The following is a 21,040-nucleotide window of genomic DNA, read 5'->3' on the forward strand; positions in this document are numbered from 1 at the left end:
GACCCAGCACTGACACACACAAAAAAGTCACCTGTAAATCAATCTTCCTTCCAGTTAACTGAGTTTGACCATAATAGCCTTTGCTTACAGTCTCAAGCTGGGCCTGCGGGACAGAAAGTAAATTCCCAGTGAAAAAAATGACCCAAACCACTTCTGCCTCTGCTCAGGTTCCCTAGAGGTGGTGTTTATCAGAATGTGCCGTGCCTTTGACTCTCAGAACAACACCGTGTACTTTGATGGGAAGTATGCCAGCCCAGATGTCTTCAAATCCTTAGGTAAGGAAATCTCAGGGTACCTCCTCCATAAATGGGCAATCTGAGGAAAGCGGTGGGTTGGACGGAAGCACTGCGTGGACAGCATGGAAGCTGGCCCGCTGCACATCCACATTAAAGGGCGTTATGCTTCTGCAGCTAGTCACTGGGGGAAAGTGATACATCTCAAATGCTTTTGGCTTCCACTGTAGGTAAACCTCTCAAGTTTCACTTTCTAGTTCGGGATTGAAGCAATTAATTGTACATATTCTTCTAGTTCCCCCTCTTTGATATGTTTGAATTAACATACATTCGTTATACTGGGGGGAGAGAGATTTCCATGCATGTCTACAATGTATTCCAATCAATCTCACCTCTTTTATCCCTCCCTCTGCTCCTCTTCCTTTCCTCCTAAGACCTTTCCTACCTCGACCTCAGCCTAACCTGCTCCTGCTAGCTTATTCATCTCCAATAGACTTTCCCCCTTCAGATTTTAAGAAATCAGATTTTCAGGGGATAAATGTTGAAGTAACTTACAATATGATTTGGTACATAAAAATCAAGCAAAGAGCAAAATGTTTGCCCTTCCTGACACCCTCAAACAAAAACCATTAATGAGAAGGAAACACAAATAGCCAAGAAATAAAATATAACTAAGAGAAAAATGAAAGATGGCATATACTATATAAATTGTTCTGGATTTCTGTAACTTAAAGTGAGATCTAGTCATTAAGAAGAATGAAAAGGAATCCAAGATACATGGCATTAAGTGATTTGCTTTAAATTGCATGGGAGACCTCATTGCTATTTATATACATAACAGGTAAATCGGAAAGAACAGACACCAAACTTAACCAGACTATTGAGGATTTGATTTTTTTGTTGACCATTACATTCTGTGTCATCAGTTTGATAAATAATTATGGTAGCTTTACTGTCAGTCTGTGTCATTTGTCATCATTTTTAAGGGTGATTTATTTATTTCTGTGCCAGTACTAGGGCTTGAACTCAGGGTCTCACACTCTTACTTAGCTTTTTTCGCCCAAGGCTGGCATTCTACGGCTTGAGCCAGACCTTCACTTCTGGCTTTTTTGGTGGTTAATTGAAGATAAGAATCTCATGGACTTTCCTGCCTGGGCTGGCTTTGCATCTCGATCCTCAGAGCTCAATCTGAATAGCTAGGAGTACAGGTGTGAGCCCTAAGTGACCAACTATGAGCGTTTTACATAACAGAGTTGAAAACAAAGTTGAGTGAATTTATCCTCTCAAAGCTATTGAACTATAAATGTTATTACTGTGCTCACTGATCTTCAACGACTGGAGCTTTTTTATCTTGTTCCATATTTTCCCCAATAGGTTAATAACCAAATAATCTTAGACTACCTTTATTTGTATTTTGCCAGGTTGTGAAGACTTTATTAGCTTTGTGTTTGAATTTGGAAAGAGTTTATGTTCTATGCACCTGACTGAAGATGAAATTGCATTATTTTCTGCATTTGTCCTGATGTCAGCAGGTAAGACAACCAGGTAAAAAGAAAGTGGTTGGGGAGGAAGAGTGAGGGAGGGGTAACACTGATCAAAAAGAAATGAACTCCATTACCTTATGTAACTGTATCCTCTCTGTCCATCACCTTTACAATAAAATTTAAAGAGAAAGAAAGTGGTTGTTAAATGGTCCAGGTGAAGAGTTTTACAAGGTGAGCCCTCTGACTGGCAACTGAGTACCTGAGGGGCTTCCAAGAGCCCCTGTTAGCCTTAGTAAATTATTTTTTCCTGTTTTCAAAAAAACCCCTCTACAGACACAAACACACACCTCTTTTCAGTAGAATCTTTTCTTTTAGATAGAATCTTAGGGACTGTTAACCAAGTAAAACCCAGTCCAGAATTAACTTCTTCTGTGTTCCAACACAAACATTGTGGGAGAGTTGCTGCTCTTAACACCAGCCTCCAAGGCAGCATGCCCTTTGAAGACTCCCTACCTAGCTGGGTGCACTCATACTTGCAATCTTAGCTACTCAAGAAGCAGAGACCTGCCCAGGTGCTGGTGGCTCACGCATGAGGATCACCATTTGAAGCCAGCCCAGAAAGCCAAGAAAGCCTGTAAGACTCTTGTCTCCAATTAACCACAGAAAAAGCCAGAAGTGGAGCTGTAGCTCAAGTAGCAGAATGCTAGCCTTGAGCAAAAGGAGCTTAAGGACAGCACCTAGGCCCACAGTGCAAAGCCCAGGACTGGCAAAAAGAAAGGAAGAAAGAAAAAGAAAAGTGCGGATCCGAGAATGGCAGTTTGAAGCCAGTCTGAGCAGATAAACCCATGAGACTTTCACCTCCAATTAACTACCAAAAAGCCAGAAGCAGTGGTGTGGCACAAATGATAGAGCTCTAGTCTTGAGCCAAAAAGCTAAGCATAAACATAAGGCCCCTGCTGGGTTTGGGTAACCCACACCTGTAATCCTACTCAGGAGGCTGAGATCCAAGGATCGCTGCTAAATGCTGGTCCAGACAGAAGAGGCCACGAGTCACTTACCTCTAACCACCAAAAAACCAGAAGTGGAGCTATACTCAAGTGGTAGAGGGGCTAGCCTTGAAATTCGATTGACAACCTTAGTAGACCTGCATTATAAAGCAATTTCAATTTTCCAAAAAGGCTAGCAGGATTGAGAAAACATCTTTGAGAAGTGTATATGAAAGCCTGGCCAGACCAGGGCAGATTCATTTGCATCGCTGGCTCAAATTCTGAAGTGAACAACTCTTTGTATAATGGAGGAAAATGGCCTTACATTGTATAATGGAGGAAAATGGCCTTACATTGCAATGGCTCCCTTCCTTCAAATATCAGTGAGAATGGGAAGGTTAACACTATTTTTTATCACTGTCATGGTTCATTTTCTTACTCCTTTAGCAGCAGATTTTGGAAGGAGAATAAACCCAGCCTGTGCATCTCTTAGTGTGCATTGTAGCATAGGAAAATCTGCATCCCAGGGATAAGGGCAGAATGGGGGAGGCCTGACGCCTTGTTGGAGGAGTGACACTAAAGACAACCATTTCTCACATTTAGATCGCTCCTGGCTGCAGGAAAAGGTAAAAATTGAAAAGCTGCAGCAGAAAATTCAGCTAGCTCTTCAACATGTCTTACAGAAGAACCACCGAGAAGATGGAATACTAACAAAGGTGAGCCCGCAGGTTCTCATTGGTGTGGCTGAATTACTGCATAGCATGGAGCATGCTGGCAGAAGCCCTTGGCACATGACCAGTCCCCAAAGGGTCATGGCCCCATGGTCAAAGCGGGGACTTCTATACAGGCCTTCGGACTCTAGGTCACCTGTAGAATTGCATATTGGCCTCCTTATGAATAGGGATAGTTTAGCGAGCAGAAATGTTACGTCCTTGGATCTAACTAGTACTGAAGTTCTGGATAAGATGTGGGGTGGATAGTTGGGGTGGCCAGATAACCGTGGACTATCTCCACTTCTCCATCACGCACCCTCTTCCCACAGAGAAGGGACTAAATGGTGGAGCAGAAAGCACCTTGGATTAGGGAGAAGAGGAGAGAGCCTTAGGTTCTCATTTGGTCCAGCATTGATGAGCAGGACCGACTTGGCTTGTGAATACTTTTCTCAGGTTAAATTGTTCATCCTCGAAATAGCACTCAGTGATTTGTAACATTCAATGACAGGACAAGATCTTTTTTTTTTTTTCCTTACCAGTCCTCTATGATTAAAGGAGTAAGAATTTCAACTGTGTTTCCCCAGTCAGCAAAGTTGCAAATAAAGAGCATCCAGATTCCTTCATTTCTTTTACAACCTTATGTCTGTCCTCCCCTGACATGGTGTCCTTTTTCCCCCCACTTACAGTTAATATGCAAGGTGTCTACGTTAAGAGCCTTATGCGGACGGCATACAGAAAAGCTAATGGCGTTTAAAGCAATATACCCAGACATTGTACGACTTCATTTTCCTCCATTATACAAAGAGTTGTTCACTTCAGAATTTGAGCCAGCGATGCAAATTGACGGGTAAAGGTTATCACCCAAGTACTTCAAGAATGTCTGAAGTATAAATATGAAAAAGAAAACAGAAAAAAAAACCAACAACAATAAAAAAAAAAGTAACCAAGACACTTTTTATGGCCCTGCACAGACAGCCCTGGAGCGCCAACACACTGCACATTTTTCTTTTTTTTTTTTTTTTGTGATTGGGGGTCAGGCAAAGGAGGGAGACAATGGAAGCAAATAAAAGTTGAACTTCGTTTTTCTCACGCATATGATTTCCATTCTGCCTACAGATATGGACCCTTTTTTCTGTCTTGACGTCTCGAGCTTTGACCTCTGTTTACAGCAGAAGGATGATTTACTAAAGTCGGAGGATTTTTTTTTTCCCCCTTCCTTGTAGGTCACTGCCCAGACTTTCTACAGCTTGACCAGTCTGTACGTTCCAACGGAGAGTCCAACAAGAAAAAAATCGGTGGCTGGTGTGTGTGTGTGTGTGTGGTGGAGGTAGCAGCATTTACTTCACACGACTTTGCTCTGTTTCATGAAGGAAGTTTTTTCGTTGTCTCACCGAGTATTTCCAGTCAGCAGGACGGCCTAGAAAAGAGCGCAAGAGCTCTACCAACAATAGCATTATAATATATTACAGGGTAAATGGGCATGAAGACTATATATAGCTTAAAGAAAAAGAGAGATTGTTTATATATTGTTTTTAATTAATATAAAATGTAGTTATGGTGTAGCTTTTCTTGTTGAATTGATTAAGGCACTTTCATTTTGCACCTTTTTTTTTCTTTAAATTAAATGCTAGCTGTGTTCACTGTCGTGTTCCATGTACACCAGAAACACAAGTTGAACTGAGAAGGCTTGGAAGGTATGTCGGGAGGTATTTATGCTGCTGTTTACAAAATTACTTTTTAAAAAGACTGGCTGGTCATATCTAGAAATCAACAATATTGCAATTATTCTTCCCACATGTGAAATTTGGAATTTGAAATGGAATTCTCCCTAAATTATACTTTGCTTTTGTTTTTTTCTGGTTAAGTTTAAGAATCGATGTGTTTATGCTTCATACAAAGTTGAACAATTAGCTCTGTGGACTTTTTTAAAGACACACACACGTGTGTGTCTTTAAATGCCACCTTTGAGAGGTTAGGGAAAAGAGGTTCCTTGTCCAAGATTCAGCCCTCATGGCTTAAGTCTCAACTTGGAATGCTTTGACAACAAATAAGTAACCAGATTATTTATTAGAATCTAGAACCCAAAGATTCTATCTGGAGCAATGGCACATGCATTGTTTGAGGAAATAAAGCATGGTGTGAATGTTTGATGTTCTCGGTTTAATCTAGGAACCCTAAGAGTTCATCTCAAGAGTACACCGATTCTATACTAGCCATTCCCAGACACCACGGTTCTACAACACTGCCCTCTATGTCCTGGTAGACCATGGGTAGAAGAGTGAGGGAGGTGTTCGAGGTTGGACCTGTTTTTCTTATTTAAGTATTTTAAGCCTTTAAAAGTGAAGTTGATGCTAGCTGCCAACATTTATTCTTGCGTTTACCCTTACTAGAAAACTGTGGATTCTAATTTATTTTATTCAATATTTAGAAGATTGGTTGGCTTGTGTGTTCAGGTGAGAAATATTGAGGTTTTTTGTTGTTTGTATTATTTTTTAATAATCCCCAGTGGGAGAGAGAGAAATGAACAGTTCGCTGTACACAGGTGTGCATATTTTAATGCCCAGGGACCTTTGGGGAATGTAGGCATTTAGAACGTTTTTCTTTTTAGTCACACTAGGGATGGGGGCTCAAGTTCCTGGTCTGACATCAAAGAACATGGCTCTAAGGACATGGGAATATATTGTATGGTATAAAAGGGGGAGTCCCCCAGAAACCCTTTCCACTTGAGAGCCTTCTGCAACACTAGGGTCCCTCTAGAATCTTCTGATTCCTGCTGATGTCCACCTAGATGGCCAGGCCTGGCTTCCCAGAGACCTCACTCTGTGTAACTCCATTGACTTGTTTCCTGAGGAATTTAGAACAGGGGAAGGAATTGTTTACACAGATGTGTGTATGAAGCCTAAATAACATCCAAATTTTTTTCAAAAATATAGTAATGGTTGAACCATGAATAGAAGAGTAATATTTACTTAACTATCTTACAGGCATATAAAATTTTATGTGAGTGTTTATATACAGAGGTTAACTGTCAGCGTATAGTATTTATATTTGGGCAAGAAGGGTTAAAGCAAATTTTTATTTAAGTACATAGTTCCTTTAAAGATTCATAGTATTTATACTCTGAAGAGTACCAAGTTCATTTATTTATTTGTCCAGTATTTTTCTGTTCTCTCTCCTTTAGTGAGGTGGGTGGGGATGGGGTTGTTTTGTTGTTGTTTTGTTTTCCCTTTTGGTGATTTAAATTCACTAAATTTAGGGATGGTTTTATTAAAGTATATTAACTTGTTTTTAACCAAAGCTTTCTGAATATGACCAGCCTCAGGTGCTAGCATATTAAAGAGCAACTAAACCTAATTCCAGTGTCCATTTGTGAAGAAGAAGAAAAGCCAATTGAACTTCTCTAAGGGTGAGAGAGAATGCAATGTTGAACTTTAGGAAATTGCTTTTCTCAGAAAGGATTTTACACATACCCAATTTGGAAACAGAAAAAAGCTCTAATCTCAGTAATAGTTAGGCGATCTATAAGTCATATAATGCTGCTTCTAAAGCATTTCTGAATGAAAAGCAGGAGGTAAACTTTCAAAGCAAAGTCCACCGACAGTGTGAGAACAGAATAGTAGAGACAGAGATGGGCTCAGAGAAATGGAGAGAACTCCGATGGGATCTGAAGCTCAACAGATAAATGCAACTGAGGGAAATATGGAGTCCAGAGAAGGATGGAAACCTTTGCATTTTTTTCTCCCTTATTAGTAAAAGCACTCATGGGGTGACATAAAAATCCTGGATGATACCAAAAGAGATCATCTTAATAGTTGATTTAATTAGAGTATTCTAAACTTAAATGTCCACTAGTCTTTTAAGGACTAGAACCACTTCATAGTCAGCTTGTCTGCTGTAGTTCCCTTTATATACTGTTTTTTACATAAGGCCAATAAGCCTTTAAAATATATGTGTATGGGTGTGTGTGTGTGTGTGTGTGTGTGTGTGTGTGGATACACATGGTGTCCAAACAATCAAATTAATATTGTGAAGTACTGGCGTTAGTCACAATGAAATCAAAAGTGTAGGTGAAAGTGTTTTTGGACAGACTGAAAATTTGTGTGAAAGCTACGGATTTTTTAAAATAAGTGTTCAACTTTTTTTTTTTTTAGTTAAATCTTCGTTTTTTGTTTCTTTTAAGTCTTCAGCATCCTAATTCACCCTTCCTAACTTAAAAACATCGCCTAAGACACTGCATCTAAGTTTGGTTGTTCTTTATAGTGTGGATAACAGATCTTTGTAAGTGTATGGGGGTAGACTGAGGGGCAGGGGAGGAAGGAGGGAGTGTGTGCGTGTGTGCATGTGGTGTGGATGTGCGTGTGTGGGATCGCTTCTAGGCTACTAAGTGTCAGTGGAAAAGAAAATGTATTCAAAAGACTTAAATCAAAACTTAGAAGATGGAGAAAAAAAAAAGATTTATTCTATACAAAGCCTTGTCTGGACCACTTTAGAGAGACTTCTATTTTTTTAACCCTTCTATAAATATTTGATGGCACTTGAACTATTCCTGCAATAAAATGTGATTTGTGTAAAGAAAAAAAAAACAGATTTTGTAATGTGAAACAAAGAAAGAAAGTAATGTAATTTTCTAAAAAAAAAATACAAACACACAAAACTTTGTATTATTTTCTTGATGGGATTTGTCTATCTGTCTTTGGGAAAACTTTTTATTTCATTGAATGTGCCATAGTAGAAATGTATGTATGGGGTTGTTTTGTTTCGTTTTGTTTTTTTGGTATTTTTGGTGTGTTTTAGTTTTTGTTTGTTTGTTAGTTTTAGACAAAGGAGTAGCTAGATGTTTGTGTTCCGACATTCCAAGATGCAAAACAACATAGTACAATCCTTCATGGAAAGGTTTAAGTAGTGTGTGAGCTTTTCTCATTGTTGCTTTTTTGCACATCTTACTCATTCCTCTCTTAGTTAGTGCAATATGTACATAGAGCTCTTGCGGGTGTACCTTGATCCCTCAGGGAAAAAAAATACATATTTGTACAGTTTTTTTTTGTTTTGGGTGGTTTTTTTTTCCTTTTGTTTTTGGCTAAGGAATGTCGATCGAATCACTTGTTGTTGAGAAGCAGCCAGATAATAATCCTAAAGCCACTGTTTTCAAACATTGTTTTAACCATGTGTCCTTCCACTGCTATTATTTTAAGATAATGATAATAATAAAATGTTATTTTCTGACAGTTCTTTGTGCTGATTGGTTGGGGGGAGGGTAACTAAGCACCTTATGATGAGTTACTGTGAGTGACAATCCATCTTGGTATCAAGGATAGACGCCCTATCATTTTGGAGTTGGGGTTAAGAGTCAGAAACAATGTGCTCAGGGATTTCTAAAACTCTTAAAACAGGGTGGCCAGTATACTGGGACAAAATGTGTTTTTTTTCTTCTTAATAATAATAATGATAATACTATCCCCCCCTCCAAGGCACAAGTGAATTGTAAAAAAAAATTGTGTTGAGTGTGTGTATAGTGTCTTCAGGATTGTCTCATTTTAGAGTTCAAAACTTACGAGTACTTCAGTTTTGTGAATAACCCCCACAGAAGTGTAAAGTTAGGCCAAAGGATTCAAGAAAATAGTGACAGACCAACAGAGAATTAAGTACAGTCCTTAGGTATTCTATTCTACTAACCATTTCTCTAGTGATTAAAATAGTCATAGTTATGCATCTTATGCTATTTCAGATGCTACAGATTATGGAGTTTAAAAACTATATGCCCACCTATCAGTACAGTGAGATGGGTCAAGATGAAGGATTTTGTGTGTGTGTGCGCGTGCGCGCGCTGCTACTGGAGCTTTTCTACTCAAGGCTTGCACTCCACAACTCTGCTTCTGGCTTTTTGTGACTAACTGGAAATTAGAATTTCACATACTTCCCTTCCTGGGCTGGATTTCAGCCTCAGATCTCAGCTTCCTGAGTAACTAGGATTGCAAGATAAGCTACCATGACCCCAGCTAGGATTTTTTTTTAATGCCAACAAATACCTGTAATTTTCACTGTGTTCTCTCCTCTATAAGCAAACCGAAATATCTTTATGTAAAACAATTATGTAAAATATGTCCCCATCCCTGTGTTTCTAGCTGACAAATTAATAACAGGAGCTAATATTTAAGGACAAATAATCTGGCTTTTGGAAGTACACATACTACATATTTGAAAATGCAGATTTATTCATATACTCCTGTAAATTCCTCCCCATAAAGTCAGAGAAGGTCAGTGTAATTATTTTGACATACTTGGCAGATTAATGTGTTTTCTTATTGCCAGAGAGAAGCACAGAGAGAAAGCTTTCCCCGATTATCAGGTAATAATGATCCCCCACATCCTGGGTTTTTGTGTCAGTCCTATCCTTGAACTCAGGGCCTGGGCACTGTCCCTGTGCTTTTCATTCAAGGTTCTGCCACTTGAACTTCTTACTGGTTAACTGGAGATAAGAAGTCTCACCGACTCCCGCCCAGGCTGCCTTCAAATAGCAGTCCTCAGATCTCAACTTTGTGAGTAGCGAGGATTACAGGCATGAGCCACTATCACCCAACAATAACAAAGCTTTCTCTTCTATTCATACATACTCTCTGCACATGCACACCCAGAAGTTAGCACTCGTACATATTATAACATAACCACTTACGAAATTATGAGAACCCCGTGAAAGCAACTTGGGACGATGTGTCGTATTATACGCCCAGAAATAGAAATTCAGTTCCAACAGTAAGTCTTGATATGTTTCTCAGAGTCTAGAAGATAGGTCTTCATTTTATCCCTACACACTAGTACTTAATGAATGGTCAATCTCTTTAAATTGATGATCCAGGCATTCCCACTGCTGCTGTTTGCTTATTCTTGCAGGTCTGTGTACTTATTTGTGTGTGGGGTCTATGTACTTGTTTGTGTGTACAAATGTCTCATCAAACTCTCAGAATAAGTAAAGAAATAATCCAGAAGCCTGGTTTTATACCAAGGAGACACCACAAAAGAGAGGGCCTCCATGTTCAACTATTCCCTCAGAACTTACAGCAATAACTATGTTCAGCCATTTATTTCCTTGCAAATGAATGGCAGAATATCCAATCCAAATAGAACCCACCTTGTTATTTTTTTTCCAGTGATGCAATGTAACATGGAGTCTTGTGTGGAGAAGGTGAATGTGGGTATCTTAATGAATGCCTAGAGGATCCGTGTTTGCTGTTTACATTTAGTTTTGCCATATGAGCAGTGCTAGACTTTTTTTTTCTTCAGTCCCTCTAGAGCTAATGGACAGACAGCTTGCTGTTTCCTTTGACCTGTCGCACACGCACCATGACGTTCTCTAAGAATGACAAAGTTCTCTCCTGGTGTTCATGTGTGATTTTCTATCCTTCATTATGTACTTTAAATCCAGTTGTGTTTCTATAACTAATCTAATACTGAATACTAATTCTAGGAACTCGATTATCATTAACCAGATTGCATATGTAAATGCAGGTCGTTCTTGAGCAATATAGTGAATATGACTTCACACAAAAAATAATAATTCGTATGTACTGTATACATCTTCCTGCATCCAAACATTTTCTTCCTATCCATAGTGGTTTGAAATCTCATAACAACAGTGGTAAAAGTTTGAACATTAGGATATTAGCTGGCTGCTTCTTTTAGATGTCCCTGTATTGTCTGCCTGCTCCTTTTGTGGAGATCTGTTTTTGTATTGGATATTTGGGCCAATGGGAGGCTTCAAGCTACAACGTATTTTCCCAGTTTAAATATCTTTAACATATGACAAACCCCAGACAAGGCTTTTAATATGTATAAAGAACTGCAATGTTAGGTGGTTTATTTGCAAACCGTTTTCAATGTTGTCCATTTTTATGGCACCTTTAAGAATATTCTTGTTTCCAAAGTACAAAAAAAAAAATAGGTTAAATAATCTAGCCATAACTGAATGTCAAGCAATAAAACAAAAGACTTTTGTGCATAGACTTAAAAACAAATACAAATTTTAGACATCTGCATGTAAATGCAATCTCTTGTTTACTGCTTTTCAACTTGAGCAATTGATTCCTTATTTACTATGAACTTAAGAACTTATAATGGCCTGTAAACATTTTCTCTCTTAACTCTTCTTTCAAATTTACCTTTGTCTCTGCTTTTGAGTCATAATATTTAATGTTGTTCTGCACATTTCTATACAGTTAACTTTTGGGCTCTCATTCTGTATAGATAAGAAAATGTTATATTATAAACAGCCTACTCAGTGCAAATATTTATCTGTTTATCAAATCCACAATATGCTGTATAATACCGGTTTTACTATATAATCTATTTTAGACATAGCTGTTTAGACCTAGAGTGTGCTATTTTTGTGTTTTTCTGATGTGTGGTGCTAGATTAAGTTACTTTTGTGAACAACAACAAAAAAAATATCCCTTTTATTCCTAGACAATACCACCTTTGGGTCTTGTTAATTTCACTGAGTATAACTATATATTTGTATATATATACATATATAGATATATATATATATCTACCTATGCCCAACTGGCAGCTGTATCAGAGTGCTGGATTTGGGACATGCTTTTCTCTTTAAATACATAATATCATGATATAAATTATTCTAGAGTGTATTTAATTAGGGCACAATTACTTCCTTAGGATAGATATTTGACATCTATTGGATCAATCTGTACAGAAATATGGACATATGAAAAATTATTGGCTTTTATATGTTACTTGGCTTTATGTCATATCTCCTTAGACAAAAATAATAATTTTCCAGGCCTTCAAGAACCCAAAGAAACACTCTTGTTTAATGGAGTAATACTTTATGTTTGTTCCTGAAAATTACATTATTGGCCCCTGAGAGAATTGTACATTTAACTACAATCATATATAAAATACTTGCAGATACTTGATGGCAGACTTAAGCTTTTTCTCTCATATATCTTACTCATAAGAATGGAGACGTACACAAATAGACCACGGGCCATTTATCAAATTTGACCAGGGGCATTCTGCTTCCAGATGGCTTCAGTCAGTCCCAAGAACTCAGTGGAGGACCTTCCTTTTAAAAGTCATTGTAATCCTGAGCTTAATTACAATCATCCACCTATTCTCCCAACATCTATTGGCATCATTAAATATCCCAGCATATCAAATATCTATCTAAGGATGTAGTTAGCCTTATTAAATATTGATTAGAATTGTTCTGTAATTATTACTGAATTTGTAAGATCTTTAGCAAGGATTTTTGAGCAATTTATAAATATAGAGCAAATGTTTCTGTTTACTTCACTTTTTGTAACTGAAGGTGATAAATTCTCAAGCCATGATTAGTGGCTCCATGCACTGCTCTCAACTTTCCCTCTACACTTTTCTGGAAGAGTTGCTGTTAATTATAAATGCAATTGTGTGGTTAATGAACGTTGATGCTAATAGTTAACCTTTTACAGAAAATTGGCTACCATTTAGGGAGACATGTCGTCTAACAGAAATTATGTCATTCCTTAACTGTCTTATCTTAGAGAGAGATTGAAACCTTTTTTTAAGCATCATTTGGCATCGCACTTTCCTACCCACACACAGACCTGCACATGTCAGTATTCCGTCATTGCTACATGGCTAGGGTGCCCCCAAAAGCAAAACATTTTCCCCTGGGTTTTTTGGAGGGAAGTGGGGGGATTTGTAAATGTATGCAAAACTCTATGGCTAATGTTTTCTTGTTCAGCCGAGTCTAAAAACCACACTGAAAAGACCACACAAAATGCTGATTCCCACTGTGTGTGTGTAGGTCTGGAGGATTAAGCACACAAATTTCACACAACTCTGAATTACAACCTCAGCCTTCTGTAAATAAAATACAAATCTGGAAACAGTAATACTGTACCTCTAACTCTCTGCTGTCTGTTTTCTGTACAGTATGTAAAGACTCCTTTTTTTTCCCCACCACACTAAAATGCTGACCATTGATGGGGATCCTAAAAGATAGTATTGAACTAAAACTTTGCTAATGATCTTTCTTAGAGGATCATCCGACTTTTCACTTAACATTGGGTTTTTGTTTGCAATTCACTTTTTTCTGTAGTCTGCTTATTTCCAGCTGTTTTATTTTATTGAATCCTGAATTTAAAAAAATATTTTGATTCATTTTGTAAATATAAGCTGTAAAAAAAGAGAGATTTAATGTTGTCTTTTAAATACTCCGATTTTCATTCTAATATGAATGTTGTTATATTGTACTTAGAAAAACTGTACCTTTAATAATACATTACCTTTATTAAAAGTGCATTGAACACATCAATTTTAGATGTGCTTTATGTACTGTTATCCTACAATAAAACTTCAGCTTCTAATGGAACACGTGTTGGGTTTTTCTTATTTTTCGTTCCTTATTTAGTACCGCACATGATTTTCTAGACTACATCTTCTCTAGTGAATGGAAAGTGTGGTCCTCAGACCAACATCACCTGCAGTGTTGTCAGAAATGCAGAATTCCAAGCAGAAGACTAGACACTGTCAATCAGAGTCTTTAAAAATTGGTTTTGTGCTGGTACTGAGGTTTGAACCAGGGCCTCTTGCTCTCACTTGGCTTTTCCCTACTGAAGGCTGGCCCTATTCCATCATGCCTCCACTTCTAGCTTTTTGCTAGTTAATTGGAGATGAGTTTCACAGACTTTCCTGCCCAGGCTGGCTTTGAATCTCAATTCTCAGATCTCAGCCTTACAAGGAGCTAGAATTGACACACATAAGCCACCAATACCCAGCCAGTCTTCATTTTTACAGGATCCAGATGATCAATATTCATATTACAAATTTACAAAGCACTGGTCTGATAGTATTATCATTTTCTTTAAAAGAATATTCACTGCCGTTTACAGTGACAAAGCTACTCTTTTGGTACGAGAAAGTAAATAGAGGAGCATTTTACCTTTTGAGATAATACCAGGAACTGGTGGTTGCTGTGGGAAATGCAGAATTGAGACTGCTTTCTACCCCAGAGGAGGATGCAGCCAGCAATGAGTGATACTTCCCAAGTACCGGAGATAAATCAATCCTGTGTGCTCACTATAATATTTGGCCATCATCACCTTAGAAACCATTCAAATAGAATGGCAGAAACCATGCCAAAGACTTGAAATCTGACTTGTACTGTACTGTCACAATCCCGCCACCCACCCTTTTCTCAAGTACAACACTCCATCATAAATTTAATAGCACCTCAAGTATTCTTCCACATTAACACTGCAACAACCTTATCGTGAATTATTTCTAGAGTGATACTAAGGACATTCAAAAGCAAGTGGGCTTGCATTTCTTTCCATACACACTAGCCTGCACAAGTATCTCTTAGGCTAAATATCTGAATTGATCCCAAAGTTACTGCAGGTAGCAAGCAGTATCCCAATCCTGCTTTTATTTTCCAACTATCCCAGAGGACAGTGAGATTAGGCACATCTGAAATCTTTGTACCCCATCAAGTACTGCTACACAATGACAACCAAACAATTCTTTCAGGTGACAGAGGATTGACCATGAAACCTGTCATTTCTCCACCCTTGCTCACGTTCTTCAACTGCTTCTGCTAAAAGTCATGCTCACATTCGCTTCTGCTTCTGGGACTGGTTCACTTGATGTCCAGGAAGGAATTTAGGTGGAAGTATAAAGGGAGCTTTCTAAGTTAGATCTAAACTAAAAATGTATATAAAAATATATATAGGGTCATACATATATACAGATACTGACTAAAGGATGGTGTGCACAGAGGAGGATTCCAATGGTGTAGCTCCTTTGAGAAATAACAGTTTAACAAAATGACTACTGGAGCTCAGCGTTGTGGTGGGGGAGATTAAGGGGTGAGAGGGCAGAGGGAGAAAGGAAAAATAGGCAACGACAGTCATACTATACAAGGTACATGTGAGAAACTAGAACCCAGACACTTGGGGGAATGGGTGGGGCTGGGGGGGAGGAATGAGCGGAGGTGACGTTGATCAGGATGGTTATACTCACAAACCAACATGTACAGTTGGAATCCCTCTGTACTGCTGCTGAAAAAAAAATGTTTTTTAATTTAACGAAGGGAGGGACTGGGAAAGAGACAACAGAAGACACTGGACGGAAGGAAATGTGCTCGTCCCTGACTCATAATGGTAATCCCTCTGTGCATCACCTTCATCATAAGAGCAAATTAATTTTAAAAAATTAACGAAGGAGTTTCATAGAACTCTCTTTATAATGAACTCACGGGGAAAAAAAAATCAGAAAGGACATACACGTCAGGCCACTGAGAAACCCTTAACAAAAAAAAGCACAATCAATAGTCATAGACTAGCCAGTGAGAAGCCAGCCCAGAAATGTATCCATTTGCTTGCTACTGCTCACCTTTGTGGTGAGGCAGATGGAGCACACTAGCCCGTCACAAGCAGACATCCAAATGGACACGTGTCAATGCCTCAGCTTCTCCTAACAGGTCTGTGACAACGTGAGACTGAAGTGACAGTGACAGAGAAATTGCTGGGCTCAGATGCAGCTCGGCACCTTTTCACCTTTCCCCTCTCAAACAAGGAGCTGAGCATGGGGCCCTGTACTGTTCAAAGTCATAGTCCCAAAGAAGCCACTAAGGGCTGCAGGCATGGCTCAAGCAGTAGAGCACCTGCTTAGCAAATGTGAGGCACTGAGTTCAAGCCCAGTACTATGATAAAAAGAGACCTATCAATGTTAGGAACGTTGCTGGGGAAAAGAAAAAAAATATATATATATATATATTTCTATGCTTAAGAGTTTTGAGAGCTGAGCACTGGTGGCTCACGCCTGTAAACCTAGCTACTCAGGAGGCTGAGATCTGAGGATCACATTTCAAAGCCAGCCTAGGCAGGAAAGTCCATGAGACTCTTATCTCCAATAAACCACTAGAAAACCGGAAGTGGCGCTGTGGCTCAAGCAGTAGAGTGCTAGCCTTGAGCTGAAGAGCACAGAGACAGCGCCCAAGCCCAGAGTTCAAGCCCCACGACCAACAAAAAAATGGAAGGAGGGGGAGAGAGAGAGAAGGAAAAATTTTCCATTATTTGCAAGAACATGAGCTGGGCAAAGGGGAGGGCATTAAGTGACATAGCCCAGACACAGAAAGATGTTCTCATTGATATGTAGGGGCTAAAAATGTTGATCTCATACAAGAAGAAAGTAGTAAAGTCATTACCAGGGGTTGAGGGTGGGAGGGGAGGGCAAGAATGGGTATCAAAATACAGTTAGATATGAAAAGTTCTGTTGTTTGATCTCACAGTAGGGAAACTAAAGTTGATAATAATTTATGATACATTCTAAATAGCTAAAAGAGGGACTTTGTATACGCCAAACATGCACAGAAATGATCAGCATTTGAAGTGACGGAGACACTAATTACCTTGATTTGACCGCTACCCCTTGTAGAGCTGTATCTCAATATCACACTGCACCCCATAAACATGTACAATTAGTAGATACTAAGCTTTTCAAAGAGGGAGTTTTTATCAAGAGCCCCCCTGAGTCCCAGAAGAATCTGACCAACAGTACCCACTGCCTTATCTCTCCGCCCTCTAATTTAAAAGCAAGACTTGGATTGGAGACAGGCTCAGGTGGTAGAGCACCAGCCAATGAGCCAAAGCAAGTGTCAGTGAGTTCAGGCCCCAGTCTCAAACAAACAAAAAAACAAACAAATGAAAGAGCAAAGCTAGACAGACATCTCATGATACCTAGGAATGCTACTAGCCTTTCCTTGAATCACCAAGTGTGAACAGAGAAAAATTCTGGTTCATACTAATATCATTGACATCTGCTGTTGGAAAGGACTGAAATGGGGTTTCCTACATTTAATGTGATTCAGGATTTTTCTCCTTGGAATATGAAATATTGATTTCAATAAAATACAGCCAGGCCTTAAGATCCATTTATTGTTTATTCACTTGATGGAATTCTCAAACCATTCTTTTTCACTCTAGGATTTCCCTTTCCAGTTAGTGGGGAAGAAGTCGCTTTTGTCTATTAATTGTTCTGTGCTCAGAGGATAAAATTTCCATGTCAACCTCACCGTCTGTTAGTTGTGTCAGCGCTCTCACTGACACACATCCCTGCCTCCTACCGTCCCTCACTGACTCTCCAGTCAAAGCACTGCATTCTGGCTGGGCACTGGTAGATGACACCTCTCATCTTAACTACTTAGGAGGCTGAGAGCTGAGAATCAAGGTTGAAACGCAGCCTAGGCAGAAAAGTCTGTGGGACATTTAACTCCAATCAACCACCAACCAGAGGAAAGTGAAGCTCTGGCTCAAGTAGTAGAGCACCAGCACTGAGCACAAAAACACCCAGGTCCCGAGTTCAAGCCTCAGTACCACCACAAAAAAAAAAACAACAAAAACCACACCAAAAAAAAAACGAACATTACATGTAGAAGTTATAACTGAATTATAAACATATATGAAACACATACAGGGCCTTATGCATATATACACAAATTGAAGAATGGGGGAGGACTTCAATGGTAAACTCAGGTGAACAACTTATAGTGTAATAAAAATGAATACCAAGAAGCAGAAACATGTTTAGTCAGAGACCGGCAAAGCTCAAGGGAAGGGAGGACAGATGAATGGATAAAGAAAGGGTGGGTCCAAATCAGCCAACGACAAATGCTGGAGGGGATGTGGAGAAAGAGGAACCCTATTACACTGCTGGTGGGAATGTACACTTATACAACCACTTTGGAAAACAGTCTGGAGGGTCCTTAGAAAGCTAAAGATTGACCTCCCTTATGACCCAGTCATACCACTTCTAGGCATCTACCCTGAACAACAGGAACCAATATACAAGGACACGTGCACCTCCATGTTATTGCAGCACTGTTCACAATAGCTAGAATATGGAAACAACCCAGATGCCCCACGACAGATGAATGGATCCAAAAATTGTGGTATCTATACACAATGGAATATTATGCAGCCATAAAAAAGAAAAAAAAAAGGCATTTGCAGGGAAATGGATGGAGCTAGAAGGAATCATGTTGAGCGAGGTAAGCCAAGAGCGAAGAGACAAACGGTACATGGTCTCCCTGATAAGTGGATGCTAATCCAAAATGTTAGGTGATACGACAAAACTAACAGGACTTAAGAAACAAAGAACTCCCACTCATCTGGTCGAACCACTACTAAATATCCCCATGCTGCTGATCACATGTATGGTGTGTAACATGTGAACACCGTTATGTGTTACAGACTGTGATAGACAATTTGCTCCAGGAAAGTTAGAATGAACTTGTGACTTTAAATGAGCATCATTATTCCATAATACTGTGAAATTCGGGAAATTATGTAATCACTTAATCACAATCAAAAAAAAAAAAGAAACTCGGGGAAGGTAGGGAGGGAAGGGATGGTAGGGGGAAAACAATGGAGGGGGTAACAATGCTCAATAGGAAGTGTACGTACTCATTACCTCACTCATGTAACTGTAACCCTCTGTATAATATCTTTACAATAAAAAAAAAAGTGAAAAAAAAAAGAAAGGGTGGGTCAAGTCAGTAATAATACACGTGAAAAATGCAACCAGGTAACTTGAGGGGCTGGGTGGAATTGGGAGAAATAAGGGGAAAAAGGAAAGGGGGTAACATCAAGATGTATTGTCAGGGCTGAGAATGTGGCTTAGTGGTAGAGTGCTTGCCTAGCATGCATGAAGTCCTGAGGCTGATTCCTCAGTACCACACAAACAGAAAAGCCAGAAGTGGCACTGTGGCTCAAGTGGTAGAGTGCTAGCCTCGAGCAAAAGAAGCTCAGGGACAGTGCCCAGGCCCTGAATTCAAACTCCAGGACTGGCAATAATAATTTTTTAAAAAGCTGTATTGTCAACTGACATGTAGACTTCAAACTACTTTGTACAAATAATTAAATCTTCTAAATTGACTTTATTGTTCTTACAGAGGCGCTATGCAGAGGGGTTACATTTACATGGGTAATGGCTCAGGAAATGACTCCATCTCCTGTTGTACGGTGTCTTCTGTTCCCTCGTTCGCTCCCGTTCCCTCCCTCCCGGCTCTGCTCATGAATTGTAGAGTTCCCTTCCATAAATGTCCAGTGAACTCCACTGCTGCACTTCACCTTTTCCTCACGTTCTGTGCCCTCCCTCCAACTTTCTGAAGCGAAGGAGCGTCATAGAACTCGCTTTACAATTACCTCACAGGAAAATCAGAAAGGACATAAATGTCAGGTCATTGAGAAACTCTACAGAGAAAGTAAAAGTCATTGCCTCAGATGAGCCGGTGAGAAGTTCAGCACAGAAATGTCTAATCAACTGCTACTGCTCACTTGCTTTGCGTGAGGCAGGTAGAACATGGCGGCCGCCACAAGCAGACATGTAATGGGCACTGGGATCCCATGAATACATGGGAAGGCCTCAGCTTCTCCTAACAGGTGTCTGTGAGAACGTAAGTCTGGGTTTATGATGACAGGGAGACAAACTGCTGGGCATCTTTACCCCCCTCAAACAAGAAGTGGAAGATGGAGCCCAGTACTGTCCAAAACCATAGTTCAAAAGAAGCCACTAAGGGCTGGAAGCATGGCTCCAGCAGGAGCGCAAACCCCAGTACCGAAGCTGGAGGCTGGTGGTTCACATCTGTAATCCTAACTGCTCATAGGCTGAGATCTGAGGATCGTGGTTTGAAGCCAGCCCAGGGAGAAGTCCGTGAGACTTATCTTCAGTTAACTAACCTAAAACTGGAAGTGGAGCTCAAAGTGGTAGAACACTAGCTTAAGCACAAAAGCGCTGGGTCAGTGCTCAAATCCTAAGTTCAAGTCCATGACTGATGACAAAACAAAGCACAACAACAACAACAAAAAAAGTACCTCCACCAAAAGAGAGGCTAGCAATGTCATAACTAATATCATAAAAGTCACTGGAGAACGGAAAAAGAAACCCCATATTTAAGGGTTTGAGAAAGCTGGAAGCAAAGAGGGGAAATTTTTCTGTCCCTTGCAATAATATGGATGAGCCGGGGGGCGCAGGGGGAGGGCAGTTACAGAGTACCCCATGTTCTTGTTGATGTGCAGGAGCTAAAATTTGATCTCATACAAGAAGTAGCGTTGTTACCAGGGGTTGGGGGCGGGGCAGGATGGAAAGAATGGGTATCCAAATACAGTTAGGTCTAAAGACTCATTGTACCGTTCAATCTCCCAGTAGGGAAATGAAAGCTGACAATCGTTTATGATACATTCTAAATAGCTAGAAGATGGACTTTAAATACTCCAAAAATACAGAAATGGTCAACTTCTGAAGTGATGGAAACACTCAATACCTTGATTTGATCAGTACACACTGTAGAGCTAACTCAATCCCACATCGCGCCCCATAAACACGTCTAGCTATTATATGCCAAAACTCCCTCACCAAGAGAATCCTTCTGTATCCCAGGGGAATTATACCAGTGGCACCCACTTCCAATCCTCTCTACCCTTTAACTTAAAAGCAAGCCAAGTGCGGGTGGCTTACTTCTATAGTCCTAGGTACACAGGAGCAGTGCGGCTGGAAGACAGGCAAGGCAGAAAAGCCCACCAGTCTCTTATCTCCAATTAAGTACTAAAAATGCCGGAAGGGGA

General features: G+C 39.7%; 1 protein-coding gene across 1 annotated transcript in view; it reads left to right on the top strand.

Annotated features, from left to right (window-relative positions):
- The window catches only part of Rora (RAR-related orphan receptor A), a 92,415-nt gene extending 87,913 nt beyond the window's left edge, over window positions 1-4,502 (top strand). The window contains exons 7-10 of the mRNA XM_013010222.1: window positions 168-275; window positions 1,655-1,765; window positions 3,307-3,419; window positions 4,103-4,502. Of these exons, the coding sequence (XP_012865676.1) occupies window positions 168-275; window positions 1,655-1,765; window positions 3,307-3,419; window positions 4,103-4,267 (497 nt within the window). The 3' untranslated portion in view covers window positions 4,268-4,502. The remainder of the gene's footprint in view (window positions 1-167; window positions 276-1,654; window positions 1,766-3,306; window positions 3,420-4,102) is intronic.
- Window positions 4,503-21,040: the final 16,538 nt, after the last annotated feature.

Source organism: Dipodomys ordii, unplaced genomic scaffold, assembly GCF_000151885.1.
Source record: "Dipodomys ordii isolate 6190 unplaced genomic scaffold, Dord_2.0 Scaffold11, whole genome shotgun sequence".
In the NCBI taxonomy this organism is placed as follows: Eukaryota; Metazoa; Chordata; class Mammalia; order Rodentia; family Heteromyidae; genus Dipodomys; species Dipodomys ordii.